The sequence below is a fragment of the Nerophis ophidion genome, linkage group LG08 (assembly GCF_033978795.1).
Source record: "Nerophis ophidion isolate RoL-2023_Sa linkage group LG08, RoL_Noph_v1.0, whole genome shotgun sequence".
NCBI classification, from domain to species: Eukaryota; Metazoa; Chordata; class Actinopteri; order Syngnathiformes; family Syngnathidae; genus Nerophis; species Nerophis ophidion.
Window position 1 is genome coordinate 52,881,155 of NC_084618.1, and position 21,454 is coordinate 52,902,608.

Sequence of the window (21,454 nt, forward strand, 5' to 3'; positions counted from 1 at the left end):
CTCCTCCAGGACCAGGAGGCGTGTAGGTCGGCTCACAGCTGACTCTTCTCACCCTGGACACAAAATATTATCCCTCAGGCAGGAGACTATGGTCCATCCAGGCACACACCTCCCGCCACCTGAACAGTTCTTTCCCCTCGGCCATCAGACACATGAACAATAACAAGATCTGATAGCTCAGTTACAGCTCATGTTATTCTATTATGTGTTATATGTATTTTATGTTGCACAATTGCGCCAGGTAAAATTCCTAGTGTGAGAACCCGTTCTCAAACAATGGCAATAAAAACTTTTCTGATTCTGATTTCTGATTCTGACTCTTTTACCCCCCAGCCTGGCTAACTTGGCAGTAAGAGGATATATGGGCGTAATGTTATTCCGCCATAGAAGTGGGTCAAAATCTAGTTTTAATGCATTACAGCAACCCCCCGCTCCGAACGGGACAAGCGGTAGAAAATGGATGGATGGATGGTCTTAAATGTGCTGCTATAAAAACATTTGTTATTGCTTTAGCCCTGCCTGTCTGGCCGAGGAGAGGCTGCTTGAATGCAGTGTTTGCACCACGCTCCCTTTTCTCTTTCTTAAAGCGAGCTTGACTTGGGGGTGGTGCCGCTTCAAAGGGGTTAGCATGTTTGACGTGTTCGCAGAATCATACCCTACAGCTTCTAAACAACGTCGCAAACCTCCGTCCTCCATTGTTGTATCGCATCGCGAAGCCGAAGGGTTCTCAAAGGGGAGATGTTAACGAGGCAGGAGGATTCTCCAGCTCTGGCTTTTGCATGTTGTCTTAGCCCGGTCGCTGCTAGCCTGCTGTGTGTTGTGCCTCGCTCTGCATTGTTCACACAACGTGCGGTGCGCTACCTAATATGTCCATGTGGAAACTTGTTTGGTACACCTCCAAACCGAACAGAAACCCCCTGTACCGAAACGGTTCAGTAAAAATACACGTACCGTTACACCCCTAATATATATATATATATATATATATATATATATATATATATATATATATATATATATATATATATATTATACTGCGATGAGGGGGCAACTTGTCCAGGGTGTACACCGCCTTCCGCCCTGATTGTAGCTGAGATGGGCACCAGCGCCCCCCGCGACCCCAAAGGAAATAAGCAGTAGAAAATGAATGGATGGATGGATATATATATGTATATAAGACTTGAATTTTTTTGTGGCTCCAGACCGATTACTTTTTTGTATTTTCAGTCCAATATGGCTTTTTCAACATTCTGAGTTGCCGACACCTGGGTTAAGCATACAGAATTTAGTCATATGAAACGTATATGTTCTCACTATAATTTTAATAAAATATAAAGTATATTTTTTACAAAAGTGTCCTGTTTTGCAAGGGAACCGCGGTGTTCTTCTAAAGTGTGTTTGCTTGTTCTAATTGCGTGTAGTATTTTGAAAAAACGGGCCCTCCATTCAAAATTGTTCTGAAGCAGTTGAAAAAAACTGTAAATGATGAGGTGGACCAAGTTCAATGTGACTAATGATGACGGGTCATTGGGGCATTGTTTTCAAGTCTTTAAAACACCATTTTATGTATTTTATGTATGAAAAATGTTTAGAAAATAAAGTTGTATTGATTGATAACATTATGTGCCGGCCACTTTAAATGAATGGACATGATGGAACAGTTTAATGGAAGCCACTTTAAATTCTAGTATGACAGTTAAAGTATAAAAAGCCCTTTGTGTTTCATTTTATTTTTGAATGAAAAACGCTTCATTAATTAATCGATCGATTGATCATTTGGTTTGATAAAAGGATATGGTGTGCCACATTAAAGAATAAGGCGTGAAATTATGGTACAATTGACGAACATAAAGTATACTGCAGGAAGCAAATTCATTTTCAACAACGAACTTCCATCTAAAAATAGCACATTTATAACACAAAAGGAGTAATTAATGTCAATAACTGTTTGTTTAGAATAAAAAATATGTTACTTTGAAAATGATGGTAAAGATGTTAATAACCATGTTAAGTACATAAGATGTATAGTTCCTTCTGTTCGAGTCTCTTTAATATGCAATACAATGAATGCTATTAATTGTGATTATTTAAAATTAGCCCACAGTAATCCTGTGATTAATCTGATTAAAATGGTTTATTTTTTTCCAAATTTAAGTTAAGAAAAAAAATTTGGTTTGCATATTTGACACATACACCCTTCTTGCAGTATCTTTGTAATAAAAACATTTGACTTTTGGCTGTGGGTTACTGGGCGGAGGGGGCGCCACTGAAGATAACACCGGTGTGGTTTTAAAGATAAAACTCAAACATGAAAAGACCCAATACTTTTTTTGGACGCTTTAATTAATTAGACCACAGTAACATCATACAAATATTCTCTAAAATAAAATAATTAAAAAAAAAAAAAAATAAAATAAAATAAATAAATAAATAAATAAAAAAAATATATATATATAAATGTATATATATATGTATATATGTATATATATATATATATATATATATATATATATATTTATACACATATATATATATGTGTGTGTTTACATATATGTATGTATGTATGTATATATATATACATATATACATCCATTTTTTTACCGCTTTTCCTACATATATATATGTAGAAATATATAGATATATATGTAGAAATATATATATATATATATATATATAATCTGTATAAAATACCTATTTTGCAATAAGCTTGAAGAAGAAGATTGTTGGAAACAGTTTTCCAGGGTTCAAATATACACATTTGAACTATGAGTAGATACCACAATACACTCCATGAACAATCTTTTTTTTTCTCAATTTATTATAATGCAGGCGCTTTTTGGTGATTTGTTCAATTAGGATATGATGATTCAACCCCCGGTGTATGGTTATTATTAAAATGTATCAACTTGGTCTCTTTCAATTATTTCTATTGAGCTGTTGAATATTTGAATTGTATTTAAACAAAGTATGCATGCATGTAAATATTACTATCCATCCATCCATTTCTACCGCTTATTCCCTTTTGGTGTCGCGGGGGGCGCTTACGCCTATCTCAGCTACAATCGGGCGGAAGGCAGGGTACACCCTGGACAAGTCGCCACCTCATCACAGGGCCAACACAGATAGACAGATAAGATTCACACTCACATTCACACACTAGGGCCTACTAGTGTGTATAATTTTAAGCAAACACAAACACACACTTTAATTAAACTGTCATGCTAGATTTTTTTAATGGACTTTTTACTTAAAAAATGCATGTGTGTGTTGATCTGTGTACAGTGCGTACACTCTATGTGCATATAGACATACATATACAGGTGCATCTCAATCAATTAGAAATTGTTGAGAAAGTTATTTGATTTCAGATGTTCTGTTCAAACAAAGAGACCAAGTTGGATTCAATCAATATTCAACTTTTTGACATTGTTTAAAAACAAATGTCATACTGAAATTTTTAATGAGTTCATAATCATAGATGAAATTATTCTTCATAATAATTAAGTTAAAAAAGACATTGTGAGTAGTGCATGGAATGTAAACATTTTACTTTTTGAATTAAACTACTGTAATAAATATCCTCATCAAAGATTGTTTATTGAAATGCACCCATATGTACAGTATATATAATAAGGCAAGAGTCTTTTTGAAATGTCTTAATGTATTTCTTTTTTGTGAAGGTTTATACATTGAGAAACATCCAGAAAGTTCGAGAAGGATCCATGGTTTATCTGCAGCCTTCCATCTGCAGCCTATCATAGCGTGTTCTCCTTCAGGGCGGGGGGACCTTTGAGCCGTTTAAATAGAACCGCGGAGCGTCTGTAGCTCTATTCAGCATTTTCTTCTGAAACCTGAACCAAAACAAACAAGCGGCAACATGGTTGAGTGGACTGATCAAGAGCGAACCATCATCAACGGCATCATGACCGGCCTGGACTACGACGAAGTCGGCTCCAAGGCTCTCTGCAGGTAGATTCTTGACTATAGAATGTAAATCGGTTCATTGAATTCACCTTTGAATTTATCTATACAGGTGTCTGATTGTCTACCCCTGGACTCAGAGGTACTTCGGTGCCTTCGGTAACCTCTACAATGCTGAAGCCATTAAGAGCAACCCCCAAATCGCAGCTCATGGCGTCAAAATTCTGCACGGGCTGGACCGGGCCCTTAAGAACATGGACAACATCAAGGAAACCTACGCCGAGCTGAGCGTGCTGCACTCTGAGAAGCTGCACGTGGATCCCGACAACTTCAGGGTAAATCTTTTGTCAAGTAATGTCAAGTAACATATTTGTCAGAAGCATGACAACGCTGACTGTGGTTGTTTTGTTCACGTAGTTGCTGGCCGATTGTTTGACCATCGTCATCGCATCCAAGATGGGAAATTCATTCACTCCCGACACTCAGGCCGCCTGGCAGAAGTTCTTGTCCGTGGTGGTGTCCGCTCTGGGAAGACAGTACCACTAAACTGCATCTTGCATGTGGGATTCGACGTGTGTTGTCGTATGTTTGTTACCCGAGGAAAGCAATAAAGGGCCCACTGAAGCAATATCAACTTTGCAGTTCTGTTTTTGTCAATAGAATAAACACTTCGTAATCCTTGCCTTCGAATTAGATAACTACAAAATTAATTTTTTTCATGTCTTGTATTTTTGCACCAAAATCCAACACAAAAATCAACAACTCAGAATTTTGTACCCTTTACATTTAAAAACAATTTCAAACGACATAATGTAACGTATCTGTGTTTGCAGTTGTGATAGTCCCACTGCTCAAGCATTAAGCATATATTGTAGCTACAATTTTTTTTGCATTTTGCTTCATTACATACACAGTAGATGTAATTGTCAAAATGCATTTTTATTATAAAATACAATTATTTATTAATTGTTTATTTAGAGCATTTGTGCAAACAAACCCAAACAGCAAAACAAAATCATATGTACAGTGGGGCAAAAAAGTATTTAGTCAGCCAACGATTGTGCAAGTTCTCCCACTTAAAATGATAACAGAGGTCTGTAATTTTCATCATAGGTACACTTCAACTTTGAGAGACAGAATGAGAAAAAACATCCAGGAATTCACATTGTAGGAATTTTAAATAATTTATTTGTAAATTATGGTGTAAAATAAGTATTTGGTCAACCATTCAAAGCTCTCACTGATGGAAGGAGGTTTTGGCTCAAAATCTCACGATACATGGCCCCATTCATTCTTTCCTTAACACGGATCAATCATCCTGTCTCCTTTGCAGAAAAACAGCCACAAAGCATGATGTATCCACCCCCATGCTTCACAGTAGGTATGGTGTTCTTGGGATGCAACTCAGTATTCTTCTTCCTCCAAACACGACGAGTTGAGTTTATACCAAAATGGATACATGGATGATCCAGCAGAGGATTGGGAGAATGTCATGTGGTCAGATAAAACCAAAATAGAACTTTTTGGTATAAACTCAAGTCGTCGTGTTTGAATCCCATGTATCCCTGACTCTTCCGGGCTCCATTATACACCCCCGCTAGCACCAAACCCGGCCCCCTCTAACCCCACCCACCTCAACCGATGCACAGAGGGTGGGAGGTGGGGGTGGGGGTATTGGAGGAGTATAATGGAGCCCGGAAGAGTCAGGGATGCATGGGATTCTGGGTATTTTTTATGTTGCGTTTATAATGTTTTACAGTGCGGATCAGGTCCGCGGGCCATACATTTGACACCCCTGCTTTAGAGATTGATGTCAGTTTTTGATACAGTGCCGTCTGAGGGATCGAAGGTCACGGTCAGTCAATGTTGCCGCTTAAAGTGGAGTGATTTCTCCAGATTTTCTGAACCTTTTGATGATATTATGGACCGTAGATGTTGAAATCCCTAAATTTCTTGCAATTGCAGTTTGAGAAACATTGTTCTTAAACTGTTTGACTATTTGCTCACACAATTGTGGACAAAGGGGTGTAGCTCGCCCCATCCTTTCTTGTGAAAGACTGAGCATTTTTTGGGAAGCTGTTTTTATACCCAATCATGGCACCCACCTGTTCCCAATTAGCCTGCACACCTGTGGGATGTTCCAAATAAGTGTTTGATGAGCATTCCTCAACTTTATTAGTATTTATTGCCACCTTTCCCAACTTTTTTGTCACGTGTTGCTGGCATCGGATTCTAAAGTTAATGATTATTTGCAAACAAAAAAAAATGTTTATCAGTTTGAACATCAAATATGTTGTCTTTGTAGCATATTCAACTGAATATAGGTTTAAAATGATTTGCAAATCATTGTATTCCGTTAATATTTACATCCAACACAATTTCCCAACTCATATGGAAACAGGGTTTGTATATCCATGCATCCATTTTCTACCGACTGTCCCTTTCGGGTTCGCGAGAGCCTATCTCAGCTGCATTCGGACGGTAGGCGTGGAACACCCTGGACAAACTCAGTCACCCCATATTACAAAACAAAGCCTGACAAACCCTGTTTCACACAGATAAAAAATACATGCAAAATTTGCAGACGCAAACTGTACCCCCAAGTTGAGGGGTGCAATTTTCATCAGTAACCTTTCAAAAATTCCATACCCCCATTACTTATTTGATTGTCATATTCATAACAATTATTACTCACAATAAGTAGTATTTTTGGTGCACTAAAATACCAATATGTATTTTAAAGAATGTGTATACAGTAAATGTGGGTTTGATTAAAGTGTCAGCATTTGACTTGTAGATGCTATATTTCAGGGTTAATTTTAAAGTAACAAACTGGATATTTTTAAACATCTTGAGGTGGATATGTGTTCGTCTATTGTTATTGTTACCCAGCTAAGTTACCCAACTTCAAATTTCCCCGTGCTTAAAGTGATATACTTGAATGCACCACACTTTTAAAGAAGTTTGCACGCTGGCTGCTTCTACTTTGTATCGCCACTGCCACCTTTTGCCTGCAGTAAAAGATAAGTGCTAGAAAGTTATTCTTCACATGCAGTAGTAGCAGAGGCGGTCCTGTCTAGACTTACGCCTTGGGGAAAATCTTTCTTCTTTTTCAAAACCGATGGCTTCCTTAAATGAGGTTGCTTGAATTACATTAAGAATGTGAGATTACCAGCACCTTCCAATCTAGAATACAAAATGGTTATTTTCACCTTAATAGCGGCAAACCCAGCATCAACACTTTATTCAACACAGACGTTATTACGCCATCAAAGCTCACCTTTAAGTATTTAAACACAACACCAGCATTTTGAAACGAGTGATAGAACGAAGGTAGAAATATATTACATTTATGTGTGGCAACATAAGGTAAAGATGTGTACGAGATTTAATTGTGCATCTCACGACACTCGATTAAAGTTGTGTCTATTGTGAGATGTGTCTTTGTTGTCCATTGGCGTGCGTCACCTGACCTGCAAATGTTAGCCAAGTTAGCTCATGTGTGTTGAACTGCACTACTGCAGATGGCTGAGAATGACCATCCAAAAAGCACAACAATACTCCATTTAATTTTGTGACTTGAATATTAACCAAGTGTTTGTGATATTGTTATTATAAGCGCTAACGCAGACAAACTATTTATAGAGGCAACATGATCATTACCGTGTGACCCTATGTTTGCATCATCATCGTTTCCCTGCTCCTTGGAAGTTTATTGCAATAAATCATGAATATCACCTGTCGTTAGAACACTTTGACAGCCATTTAGGACCTGGAACTGGCGAGTACGACACGAAAAACACTTTTCCAGCCCGTTTCTTTGTGAGGATTATGATATGTTCTCATATGAACATCCTTGCAGTCCGCATCCTAATGACAGCAGACTATGTACAGTATGTACAGTTTATTTTTTGGCTCTCACAAAGTCTTCAGTGAGCATAAATGTGATGAAGAAAAAAAAGCAAACGTGATGCGTTTTTTGAATTAATGGGCCTTGTATGCTTAAAATTATCAAAATACGTAAATATTAAATGTTATTAACGTGCCTGTTACATTACATATATACTTACATCACGTATATACAGTATTTTTGACAGTAAGGTATAGAACAGTGGTTCTCAACCTTTTTTCAGTGATGTACCCCCTGTGAACATGTTTTTAATTCAAGTACCCCCTAATCAGAGCAAAGCATTTTGGGTTGAAAAAAAAAAGACATAAAAGAGTAAAATACAGCACCATGTCATCAGTTTCTGATTTATTAAATTGTATAACAGTGCAAAATATTGCTCATTTGTAGTGGTCTTTCTTGAACTATTTGGAAAAAGAGATATGAAAATAACTAAAAACTTGTTGAAAAATAAACCAGTGATTCAATTATAAATAAATATTTTGTTGGGATGGCGCATGGCTGCAGTTGTGTGTCCCCGAGTATGCAAGAATCCAGGAGAGTTGAGTGAAGGTAAGAGGAATTTAATACACATAAGAAAATAACAAAAGCAAACATAAAGCAGTCGTGCAGATAAACATTCTCAACATAATATTATCATCGAGCACTGAGGAGTGCTCGAGTGAAACATAGACACTAGTGTGATTGACAGCAGGTGTGAACCGCTGCCAATCAACAAAAAGAGAAAAACAGTGCTCCGTGAATAAAAACATGAAATACAACAAAATAAGAGCACTGAACAGGAAGTAAATACAAAAACACGAAAAACTAACAGAAATGAAGTGACACATCGTCACAGGACCTCCCCCTCAAAGAACAGATACCAGATGTTCCCTGGGAAAGAAAAAAAAAATGGAAAAAAGTCCAAAATGTAAGGGAGGGTGGAGGGAGGATTTGGTGGAGGGTCGCCAAACCTCGTGTCCCCGCAGCCAGCGAGGGAAAGTCAGGTGGCGGCGGCGCGTAGAGCGCCGCTGGAACTGGCGAGGCGGGCGGCCAGGGAACGGCCAAATCACTGGCCGAAAAAGAGGAGAGTGCGCAGGGCATGGCCACATCCACGGCCGACGTAGAGGCGGGCGCGCTGAAGCAGGCCGGGAAGCAGAAGATGTAACCGGCGGCGTGGAAACTGCTGGCTTCATCTGCGGCGTGAAAACGGCAGATGAAGACGCCGAGCGAGGAGAAGCAAATGCCGGCCGAGGAGCAACATATGCCGGCGTTGGAGCAGGCGGCGACGATGACAACAATGATGATGGCGTGGATGATGGCAGCGGCGTGTGCTCGGCTGCACCGCCGCGAGTAGTGGCAGGCATCATCAACGGCGTGGAAGTGGCAGATGTCATCGGCGGCGTGAAAGCGGCGGATGTCATCGGCGGCGTGAAAGCGGCGGATGTCATCGGCGGCGTGAAAGCGGCGGATGTCATAGACGGCGTGAAAGCGGCGGATGATGACGCCGGGCGAGGAGCAGCAAATGCCGGCCGAGGAATAGCGGATGCCAGCGGTGACGAAGCCCGGCGTGGTGCTGCTCTTGGCGGCGTTGGAGCCGTGCGTAGTGCCGGCGTTGGAGGCAGGCGTGGTGCTGCTGATGTCAGCGTTGCAGCTGTGCGTGGAGCCGGCGTTGGGGCTAGGTGAAAGCCCGCCAGGCACGTAGATGTCTCCGTGGAAGGAGACGCTTGCGAAGATGACAGCGGTGTGTGCCTGGCTGCACCGCAGTGTATTGTGGGCCCCCCTCCACTAGGCGGCTGCCAGAAGCCGTCCACACTTGCGGGAAGACATGCCGGCTCGTCGGAGTCCCCCGGTGCGAAAACCAGGGACGGGCGGGAGGAGGCCAGGAAGAGGGACGAAAACACGTCCCGCGCCGAGTCCCAGCAGGAGGACAAAAGCGACCTCACTGTGGGCTCCACTGGAGCTCTCGGCGATCCAAAAAAGAGAGCGGGAGCTGGCAAAAAGAGCAGCCGGGGAGTAGCCGCTGGAAGCTGCGTAGGAGCAGGGAGAAGCAGCTCAGCAGACGACGGGAAGGATGGCGGCGGCGGACGTGCCGGTCGGAGAGCCGCAGTCGGCGACGGAGCCGCAGGAGCCGCGAGACGTGAAGGAGGAGGCGGGCGCGTCGGTCGGTGAGCCGTAGCCGGCAGCGTTGCCGAGAGGAAGGATGGCGGCGGAGGACGCGCCGGTCGGAGAGCCGTAGCCGGTAGCGTTGCCGTGGGAGCCGCTAGGCATGCAGGAAGTGGCGGACGTGCTGGTCGGAGAGCCGTAGCCAGCCGTCGAGCCGAGAGGAAAGATGGCGGCGGGGGACGTGCCGGTCGGAGAGCCGAAGCCGGTGGCGTTGCCGCGGGGACAGGGTCCGCGTCTGTAGGCTGGGACCGCACAAACCTGGCCTTCAAGCCCTCCAGGAATTGTGCGGTCCAGAACGTTGGCTGAGGATTGCCAACAGGGATTCTCGCGAGGTCACAATTTTCTGGCTCAAAGTTACTGTTGGGATGGCGCATGGCTGCAGTTGTGTGTCCCCGAGTATGCAAGAATCCAGGAGAGTTGAGTGAAGGTAAGAGGAATTTAATACGCATAAGAAAATAACAAAAGCAAACATAAAGCAGTCGTGCAGATAAACATTCTCAACATGATATTATCATCGAGCACTGAGGAGTGCTCGAGTGAAACATAAATAGACACTAGTGTGATTGACAGCAGGTGTGAACCGCTGCCAACCAACGAAAAGAGAAAAACAGTGCTCCGTGAATAAAAACAGGAAATACAACAAAATAAGAGCACTGAACAGGAAGTAAATACAAAAACACGAAAAACTAACAGAAATGAAGTGACACATCGTCACATATTTCTACACATAGAAGTAATCATCAAGTTAAAGTGCCCTCTTTGGGGATTGTACTAGAGATCCATCTGGGTTCATGAACTTCATTCTCAACATTTCTTCACAAAAAAAGAAATCTTTAACATCAATATTTATGGAACATGTCCACAAAAAAAAATTTAGCTGTTAACACTGATTATTGCATTGTTGTATTTTTTTTTCACAGTTTATGAAATTACATTCATATTTTGTTGACGTATTATTCAATAAATACGCGTACCGCCATTTGAGAACCACTGGTATAAAACATGAATTGATTGATGCATACTGTATGTGAATAGCATCAATTAATTTATTTAAAATACTTTAGATTCATCAATTTATTTACATAAATAGCTTGTTTTATTTATATTGAACTGTGTCACATTGAGCTGGGATAAGCTTCATTCCTCCCTCAACTTTGAGTGGGATAAGCCGTAGAAAATGGATGAGTGGATGCATCACACTGAATTTATTACTTGGTTTAAATTAATGTCACGTAATCTAAACACATGGACGTTTCATATGTAATTAAAACAATCCGAAATATTAGGACTTAATATTTTTGAGGTGGATAAGTAGAGAAGACATGAGAACATGACACTCCAGTGTAAAATGCAAACAACTTAAGTGGTTTTTACTTGTTTTATTATAACAAAACATGAAACAATACTTAAATATATTTAATAGACAAAGTGGTGGTGATGTAAGTTTGCCGAGTCTCATCTGTATTTCTCAGCAAGTACTGCTGCAAAGGCCGACAGGTACTTGTCCATTACGGCGTGTAAAACCGGTGTGAAGTCCTCCCCCATGTGAACGGCCAAGGCGACGAGCATACAGTGTGACAGAAGCTGCAGAGGAGGCAAAAAATACAAGACAATGAGCAAGGAAAAATCTATTAAATGGATGTGTTGAAAATAATCAAGCAGTTCAAGTTCATATCTTTACCAAAAAGCACTTTAACATACAATAAATGCAGTGATAATAAAAATGCTAGGTTATGATGCTAATCATAACTCAGCAAGTATTGCTTGGATTAGTCATCCAAACAATACTTGGATGACTAATCAATAGAAGTCATCCAAGTATTTTCCTTCTCTGGATTAGTCCAATATACGGATGTAACGAATGAATAATGGAGATATTTGTACTCTGCATCAGGGTGTCCCCCTCTTAGTTTTGTCATCGTTAAAGCCAGTTTGTGCTGCTATTGCAGTGTTTTTCAACCTTTTTTGAGCCGGGGCATATCTTTTGCGTTAAAAAAAGGCAGAGGCACACAACAAGCAGAAATCATAAAAAAAATAAAACTCAGTTGACAGGAAAAAAGTCGTCACAATTGTTGGATATGACTTAAATCCACAACCAACCATGCATCACTTTCACCATCCGTCACATCATGCCGTGACTTATTTTAAGCTTGTTGCTGTTTTCCTGTGTCGTGTTTTAATTCTTGTCTTGCGGTCCTATTTTGGTGTATTTTTCTCTTTTTTTTTGGTATTTTCCTGTAGCAGTTTAATGTCTTCCTTTGAGTGATATTTCCCGCATCTACTTTGTTTTAGCAATCAAGAATATTTCAGTTGTTTTTGTCCTCCTTGGTGGGGACCTTGTTGATTATCGTGTCATGTTCGGATGTACATTGTTCACGGCGTCTTTGCTCCACAGCAAGTCTTTGCTGTCGTCCAACATTCTGTTTTTGTTTACTTTGTAGCCAGTTCAGTTTTAGTTTCGTTCTGCATAGCCTTCTCTCAGCTTCAATGACTTTTCTTAGGGGCACTCTCCAGACACCTTTTTATCTGCACCCTGCCCACCGCTGTTTCCGACATTTACAAAGCACTTAGCTTGTGGTGGCCACCTACTGATATGGAAGAATATTACACGGTTAATCGGGCCAGCTCTAGACAGCACCGATACTCAACAACTACAACACAAAATTTGCAGACTATAATTAGTGGTTTGGAAAAAATATTAGGTGATATTAGATAATCTCCCACGGCATACCGGAGTGTATCTCACGGCACACTAGTTTGCCACGGCACAGTGGTTGAAAAACACTGTGCTAATTAACGTGAAGTTTTGCATTGAATAGTCTGCATTTCATAGCACGACAATAGCCTAACGGGCATTATTTTGCACAGAAATGAGCCCTTGGTTAAAATCTGACCGATTTGCATATCATGTATATGTTGTTTCATATGTGCTGTCCTTATTTTAAATAAAGAGAGAGAGACAAAAATACATTTTGGACATTTAGAGCCTGCAAACTGCCGACTTCCGATGCTTCAGATATTGATTTTGGTCATTTATGATTTATAAATGTTACGATGACAGATTAAGGCGTGAGCTTGCACGCAGTTCTGGATGCCTCTGTTCGCCGGGTTTTGCTGTCTGCCTATGTTGTGATGTCACAGCGAGGTGGACGTACTCATTTGGACATTAAGTCAAGTTCTCAGAAGGGAGTGGGGGGAAGCGCCCTAATCTTGGCATGTGCATACTAAAACCCATACGCAGTGACATTTTTTCATGCATCGATCAGAGAGTGCGCCTCATGTTGTGACCGGGTGAATTTATTTAATGTTTATGACGTTTATTTTCGACAGTGTCTTGAAGAAAAAATAGCAGTGACGTTCCACTTCAAGATATATATTTAAACAGTGTACCTCAGCGTGGTTTCATTTGCAACCTCGGAACGCTTCCAGACTCTAAAACGGCTTAAAAAAATGACTGTGCAGCAAAATTAAGCAACATTTCCACTAAATTATATCCAATACTTATAATTTCATCAGGGATTCTTAATCTTTATGATTTTGGGGCCCAATGTTCCCACGACCTTGGGACCAAGGCAACGCTAATATATTAACACTAAATTAGCAATCTTACTCATAATTTAAATACTATTCAATATCAACAGTGCTAAAATGAATATGCATTTACTATTTAAATACAACTAAAATAAATAATTACAATAAAAATGAATACATTTTGGCTCAATTTAATACAAAATATTTACAATATATGTTTCCTAAATAAACTGTCAATAAAATTAAACTGCAAATGATAGGCTGCAGCGACCCCGAACCAGACAAGAGGTAGAAAATGGATGGATGGAAAGGTGTGTCATTTAATTTATTTTGTCCATTATTTACAATTGTGTATCTCTTTTATGTGCGTTTAAAATATTGAAAAGTTGGATTTAATCCATACAGCCCGTAAAGCGCTTTTAAAAACATCTAAAAACTGCCAACGACGCTCCATTTACATGCTATGGCCTGCATATTAACCATTATAGCATGCCATTGTTAATATTTTAAGAACGAACAGAGAGGAACTACATCGCTTTGCTCACACTGTTCCTCCGACCTTTAGCAAGTAGTCAGCCATTATCTACTTGCGAGCTAAGCGGATAATACCGTTGGTTGCGACCTGCCATAAAAAATCGAGGCGGAGCTTGACCCATGAATTAATTAACGTGGACCCCGACTTAAACAAGTTGAAACACTTATTCGGGTGTTACCATTTAGTGGTCAATTATACGGAATATGTACTGTACTGTGCAATCTACTAATGGGTTGTACTTGTATAGCGCTTTTCTACCTTCAAGGTACTCAAAGCGCTTTGACACTACTTCCACATTTACCCATTCACACACACATGCAAGGCGCTAACCAGCACCCATCAGGAGCAAGGGTGAAGTGTCTTGCTCAGGACACAATGGACATGACGAGGTTGGTACTAGGTGGGGATTGAACCAGGGACGCTCGGGTTGCGCACAGCCACTCTACCACTGCGCCACGCCGTCCCACTAATAAAAGTTTTAATCGATCAATCAAAAAAGCTCATGTATTACCTTTGAGTTCGTAAAAGTAACTTTTACGTAGTTAACTTTTACGAAGTTTATATTGTCTAGATTATAAATCATGCATTTCACCTGTGTAGTAGAAGGTTTTAGTTCAATCAATCAAAGTTTATTCATATAGCTCTAAATCACGAGTGTCTCAAAGGGCTGCACAAGCCACAACAACATTCTTGGCTCAGATCCCACAATGTTGATCACTTTTGAAATGATGCATATCAACTTGACACTAAATGGCTTTTAACTTTGCTCTCAACCAATTGAACGCAGCATAGGAACATCACAACATTGCAAGCAAGCATTTTTTATTTTTTTTTATCCTAGGTGCGTGAACTATATTGAAGTTTGCTTCAGAATAGCTCTAGTGCTGAAAGATACAACATCCCATCAGTCTGCATCCCAGTGAGAAGGGACATTAAGAGTCACTCTTTTACAGTAGGGAAGGGATTCACATGGCACATAGCAGCTGATACTGCGGTCAGAGTTGTAATTGCCACGAAACACATTAAGATATTTAACACAAAAGTGAAAAATGCAGATATATGAGAAGCACTTAATGCTTAAATGCTTAAAATGACCAAAATTAATAAATATTACATGTTATCATGAATGTGCCTGTCACTATATTACATAATACTTAGAGCATGTATCGTTAGGTGGTTTTAGAAATGCGTGTGTTCTTGTCACACAAGGATTGTGGATGATGGGCAAATTTAAAAAAACACAGTGCTGTTCCACTTTGAAGGATTTAAAAAAAAACATAACAGAGAATACTTTTGAAGTATTTCCATTAATACCTTGTTTTATAGCCTAATATTGTGGCATGCAGGGTCCATTTTAAACACCACTAAAGTTCGCAAATATTGTTACCTATGCCATGAGAGTAGTACACTTTGTACGACACACATGTTTATGTGTGCTGTGGCTATGAGTTTTTTTTTTCCATTGACCTCATTCTGGACCCCCTCTCCAGGGGCCCAGGCTTTGAATGAATATTTTTATTTTCCTCAACCTGTTTCTCACCTTTTTTGTTAGGGATGCCGGAAGTTGGCAAACCCGTCCCTGAATTGTTTGTCTGATCTTGAATGGGATTGTGCTGAACATCTTAATTTCCCCTCGGGGATATTTAAAGTATTATTGATTCTGATTCAGATTCTGATCCAGATAACCTATTGATGTTTCTAAAAGCCATTTCCAAATCGACCGAAAAGTACTTTTTTAGTTAAACTCAGTACTTTTTGGGAAAAATTCCTCCAAAAGAGAACTGCACATTTTCATAGATGGACTTCATTTAATCCTTCAGGAGAGTTCCCTGAGGAAAATTAAAATTCCAGCAGCAGTGTACAGAATTGAGATCGAATTTAAAAAGTAAAAAGTAAATAATAAATAATGGGGGTATATAATATTGTTTTGCATCCCAATACCCCCACAAAAAACCCTCAAAGCCATATCACACATAAACATGTGTGTCGTACATAGTGTACTACTCTTATGGCATAGGTAACAAAATTCATACCATTGTATATACAGTGGAACCCATTGAAGTGGTCATCTCTCGGACTGGCATCGACATAAGTGGTAGTCGACATAACTAAACATAGTCATGGACTGACTAAAGATTAGCCAGAGATATAAGGAGAACCGGCGATGATGAAGACTAGCCTGAGCCTAGTCTAAAAAATCCGCTACACTTCCCTGATCCCGAAGTACATGTCAAACTACTTCCAGAACGTAAATGAACGCCAGAACCACAACACCAGGGGGAGCTCCACAAACCACATTAAACCCAGATTCCGATCTAGCAAAGGTCTTAACTCATTCTCCTTTTAAGCCACATCAATGTGGAATGCACTCCCAACAGGTGTAAAAGTAAGTGCATCTCTATCCTCCTTCAAAACCGCTCTAAAACAACACCTCCTGGCAACTTCAACCCTTTACTAATACCCTCCTCCATTCACATCCCATCTCCCGGATTGTAAATACCCAAATGTAAATAATTACATGTATTTCTAATGTATATACTTGTTCCTATGCTATCTGAACTCACTATGTTCTCTGCTGGCTGTACATATCCTACTAAGTAAGACCTACACTCTTTCAATGTCCATTTCTCTGATGATGCAATTGTTGATGACTGAAGTGCTGATATCAACCAAACCCTCCTTATCCCACCCCCCAGATTGTAAATAATGTAAATATATCAAAGTATTCTGACGATTAACTTGTGTGATGGCTGTATTATGCTGATAGTATATATTTGTACCATGAATTGATTAACGTGGACCTGGACTTAAACAAGTTGTAAAACTTATTCGGGTGTTACCATTTATTGGTCAATTGTACGGAATATGTACTAAACTGTGCAATCTACTAATTAAAGTTTCAATAAATCAATCAAGGATTTTAGAACCAAAAATCTGGTTTTACAAAAATGCCATGACGTTAACGACGCCACAACATGTCAACATAAACGGGCCGACTTCTGTTAAAAAGGACCTGATTGGGTCTTGAATTTGAAATGGTTGATCGTATGCGTTGTATTTTTAGTGATAAGAAGACCACGGCGGACTTCATTCTGTGGTCGACGTCGACGGTCGGTCAACTTAAACGTAGCCGACTTAAACGCGTTCCACTGCAGTCCCCGCACAAACTAGTCCAGCACCTTGAAGTTAGACGGGTCGATACGAAGCAGGTAGGCATGCAAGGTCTGCAGAGGGGCCAGTGTGACTGTCAGCTGACTGATATCCTGGGCTCCCTCAGCGATGGCCAGGACAATCTTTTCCCCGTGGCTGAAAAGGTGGGCGGAGCCAGGACTAATGTCGAGATGGGAAAAGTAGGTCTTGCTTCCGGGGAAGGTCGTAAACATTCTTGAAAACACACAAGCAAATGAAGCGTGATTGACTTTAAAGTTACTGTTACAGGTTACATACAAAGCTCGAGGAGCTGACTTTATGCTTTTGCTAACAAAACATCGCATTACTTAAACTCAACATTTTCTGACCTTAAATGTAAAATCAATCTCGATAGGATTGTCAGCACTGACGCTTTAATGATAACAAAGTATAACAGTTGTCCAGGCTGGTCACCACCTGCATGAAAGAACACTCAGTAGGTGTTTGATTTTAAAGCTTTTTTAAGCGAGGTTGTGAAGTGAAGAGAATTATATTTATATAGTGCTTTTCTCTAGTGACTCAAAGCGCTCTACATTATCTAAGTTACTTTTTTAAACCAGTGTGGGTGGCACTGGGAGCAAGTGGGTGAAGTGTCTTGCCCAAGGACACAACGGCTGTGACTAGAGGCTGGGATCGAACCTAGAACCTTCATGTTGCTGGTACGTCCGCTCTGCCAACAAAGCTACGCTGTTCTTACATGTACTGTCTTCAATTTCGGAAGTAATGCACGTCTATGTGTCAATAATAAAATTTACACTAAAATATGACATTAGTTTTTGTTTTTTTTAACACACATAAGTAGATACAGGTGGAACCTACCTAAGGAGCGCGTCCGATCCAAGGTATCCAGCGGCGGGAGTCAGTCCTCGCCATGCAGTTGCAAGTAGCTCTTTCTCCTTCTGGGACAGCATAGCGAGCTGCTGCACATGAGGCGGGGGGAAAAAGAAGCGTTTTGCCAGCGAGAAAATTAACTTTAGTGTTAATCCACCATTTTTACGCCAGGTAAAAACTGAAAAATGATAGAGATGATCAATAATTTCCCTCTTTCTGGAGTTAACTATGATTACTGGTAAAGGGTGGACACTAGCGGGGGTGTTTTCCCTCCCCTGTGTTATCGGACAACAACACAGGGAGGGTGGGGGGCTGCACAACCTCCTTGCTATCTTCTGCATGACGTGCATTATTCTGCAAAAAGCTCCAATTTCATGAATTAGACTCAAAGCAACAGCTGGAGTGGAAGTTTCCTCAGATATTCATCTCCACTTCTGCTGGCCCCTTTCCGCTCCGATGCTTCTCACAAGGTTCGATTGTTTGTTACTGTTAAGATTATTTGTTATCGCTCACGAAAGAATGCAAGATGGCCACTGACTCATTTGAATACATACACAATGTTTCCCATTAGACCAGGAGTGTCGAACTCATTTTAGAACAGGGGCAACATGGAGAAAAATCTACTCCCAAAAGGGCCTTAAAATCACAGCAGAATAACTTAAAAATAAAAGACAGCGTCAGATTGTTTTCTTTGTTTAAAAATAGAACAAGGACAATCTGAAAATGTACCAATCATAATGTTGCTGTCAAAATGGGGGGGGGGGGAGGTCACAGCTTGCTGCGGGGTCGTTCTCCCAGGAAGGCAGACGGACTACTCTAAACACGGCGTGCAGGTAAAAACATGATTTAATTGTGACTAAAAAAGGTACAAACAAAAAGCACAACTTAGCTAAAGAAACAAAACTAACACTTTAACATTAACTATGAACATAACGCAAACAACACTTACTGAGACTTGAAAAGAGCAGCATGAAAAGCGAGCATGACTTACTGTGGCAAGAACAGAGCATGAAACGAACAATGACGAGCTTAAATACTTAAATGCTGCCTCTGATTAGTGCTCGGGAAGCAGGTGAGCACTAATCAGAGACAGGTGAACACAATGTGTAACCAAGGTGACAAAACAAACAAGGAAGTGTGTGACGGGTCTCCTGCCGTCCTCGTGTGGGTTGCAGTGCCGATCAATACAGGACGCATCGTAACAGGTTTGACTTTTGTTTATTTTTTCAATAAACTTTGTCTGGCCAGTCGGTCGCGACAATTTCTGGCTCGCTGGCTCTTCCTGCTCGTCGCGGCCCACCTTTCTGTGCCCGGTGGCTGCGTCTGCTGAGGGGGCTCATCTTTATCTGGGTCTCGCTCGTCGTGCTCGTGGTTGTCGTTCGCCGTGCTTTTCTCGCCTACTTCTGGCCCGATCGTTCCTCCTTCTCCCCTCTTGTACTGCAGCAGAAGATGCAGAGATTGAGCACAGGTGTGTCGCTCACGCACCTGACTCGGTTGGCTGCAGCGTCGCTCCGAGTGCGTCCCGCCTCTCCTCTCCGCCGCATGCCCCGTCTCCTGGCCGCCATCTCGGGTAGGACCGCAGTTTGTCCTATCCCGCTGTCGGCTCGTCGGCTCGTCTCTCCACAAAGTGCAAATAGGAACTAATGGTATCGTCATGGAAACTAAAACAAACAAGGGTTCACAAAGACAGGAACTAATGGAGTCCAAAACTAGCAGAAAAATAACAAAACATAATCCAGACCACAGAACATGACAGTTTTTTTTTTTTCACTTACATGTTGCGGTTAATACGAACTGTAGTATTCTATCTTTATTTAGCGTTATTTATATTTTCTGAATAAATGATGTGATAATGTTCATCAGTCAATTCATTGCTGTTAATTTTCAAACTATCAAGATAAAAAAAATTATACCAAAATCTAATTACAGGATGTTATTTATGTAGTTTGATCATTTTCCTCGACTGGTGCACTAACATCATGAGGTTTATTTTGTACACATGTAGAATCATCTATAAAGATACAAATAATTGCTATCGCGACATCCAGTGGACACATTTAGAACAGTTGTTTCCTTCATTCAAAAATTTCAGGTTTAATTTTTATACTTAGCAAATTCATCCTGCGGGCCGGGTAAAACCTGTTCACACGCCTGATCCGGCCTGCGGGCTGTACGTTTGACACCACGATATTAGATATACATTCATATAAATATAACTAGATTGGTGTACTGGTTTTTGCTAGTAATAGCCATCCCCAAAGGCCAAACGAAAACAGAATCGTATGAAAACCGAATACATTTTTCAAATAAGGAAATTTGCATTCTCAATTCATCTGTTCCAGAACAGCATGTATTGCTCAACTCAAGAGACCATTTGTGTGACGCTTGTGTGGCATTGTAATGCCGGATTGGTTCTTCCGGGGATGCGTCGAAGCGATGAACACAACAAGGTAAGTTATAAATGGATTTATTAAATAAACAAATGGCTTAGCGTAAAAGCTAGCGAGAATATACATACAAAGATGAAGGTCGAGAGTAGTCACTGTTGCGCGTGGGCAAATTAGGATCCGAGAATGAGTGAACAGAAAAGGTGAGCTTAAATAGGAGGGTGATAATTATTAGCAGGTGTGCGGGGCGAAACTAACAGGTGGACTGATGTGTAACCATAGTGATGGACAAAAACAGGAAATAAACGGGTCAGACAGAATGAAAAAACAAACACGTGAAGATCTGAGCAGCAGATCGCAACAGTATTCCCCCCCAACAAAAGACAGATACCAGATGTCTTAAAAAACAAACAAAAACTTGAACCCCCTCCCCAAAACCAGAAAGTTCACAAACGAAGGGAGGGCGGAGGGAGGCCACGGTGGAGGGTCGCCAGATCGCATGTCCCCGAATCCACCGAGGACACATCATGTGGCGGCGGCGGGTGGAACGCTGCTGCCGAAAAAGTTTTGGCGGGCGACCTCGAAAAGGCCACATTAGTGGCCGCCTCGCAGGATGAGGTGCCCGGCGAGGCGGACGACCCGGGCACGGCCACATCCGTGGCCGACATGGAGGAGGGAGTGTCTGGCGAGGAGGATGACCTCGCAGAGGCCACTCCCGTGGTCGACGTGGTGGACGACGCCTCAGCACCGAAATCCCAGCAGGCTTGGAAGCAGCAGACGAGGGTGCGGGGACTGCAGCCAAAGCAGGCCCGAGTGCAGCTGGCGAGGATGATGCGGGTGCTGCAGCCGAAGAAGGCGTCGGAGGCGGCCTGGGAGCCGCAGGAGTCGTCGGAGGCGGCCTGGGAGCCGCAGGAGTCGTCGGAGGCGGCCTGGGAGCCGCAGGAGTCGTCGGAGGCGGCCTGGGAGCCGCAGGAGTCGTCGGAGGCGGCCTGGGAGCCGCAGGAGTCG

The 21,454-nt window shown here is 41.4% G+C and overlaps 2 protein-coding genes across 2 annotated transcripts; one reads left to right on the forward strand and one right to left on the reverse strand.

The window, feature by feature from the left end:
- Positions 1–3,802: 3,802 nt before the first annotated feature.
- LOC133557929 (hemoglobin subunit beta-2-like) lies at positions 3,803–4,551 on the forward strand. The gene is made up of 3 exons (XM_061908906.1): positions 3,803–3,969; positions 4,034–4,256; positions 4,339–4,551. Exons 1-3 carry the CDS (start codon positions 3,878–3,880, stop codon positions 4,465–4,467), a joined length of 444 nt encoding a protein of 147 aa, XP_061764890.1. The 5' UTR covers positions 3,803–3,877; the 3' UTR covers positions 4,468–4,551.
- A 6,786-nt stretch (positions 4,552–11,337) lies between these two features.
- hbae4 (hemoglobin alpha embryonic-4) lies at positions 11,338–19,050 on the reverse strand. The gene is made up of 4 exons (XM_061908907.1): positions 19,009–19,050; positions 18,048–18,148; positions 17,219–17,423; positions 11,338–11,557 (listed from the first exon to the last, which is right to left on the reverse strand). Exons 2-4 carry the CDS (start codon positions 18,137–18,139, stop codon positions 11,429–11,431), a joined length of 426 nt encoding a protein of 141 aa, XP_061764891.1. The 5' UTR covers positions 18,140–18,148; positions 19,009–19,050; the 3' UTR covers positions 11,338–11,428.
- Between the last annotated feature and the right edge of the window lie 2,404 nt (positions 19,051–21,454).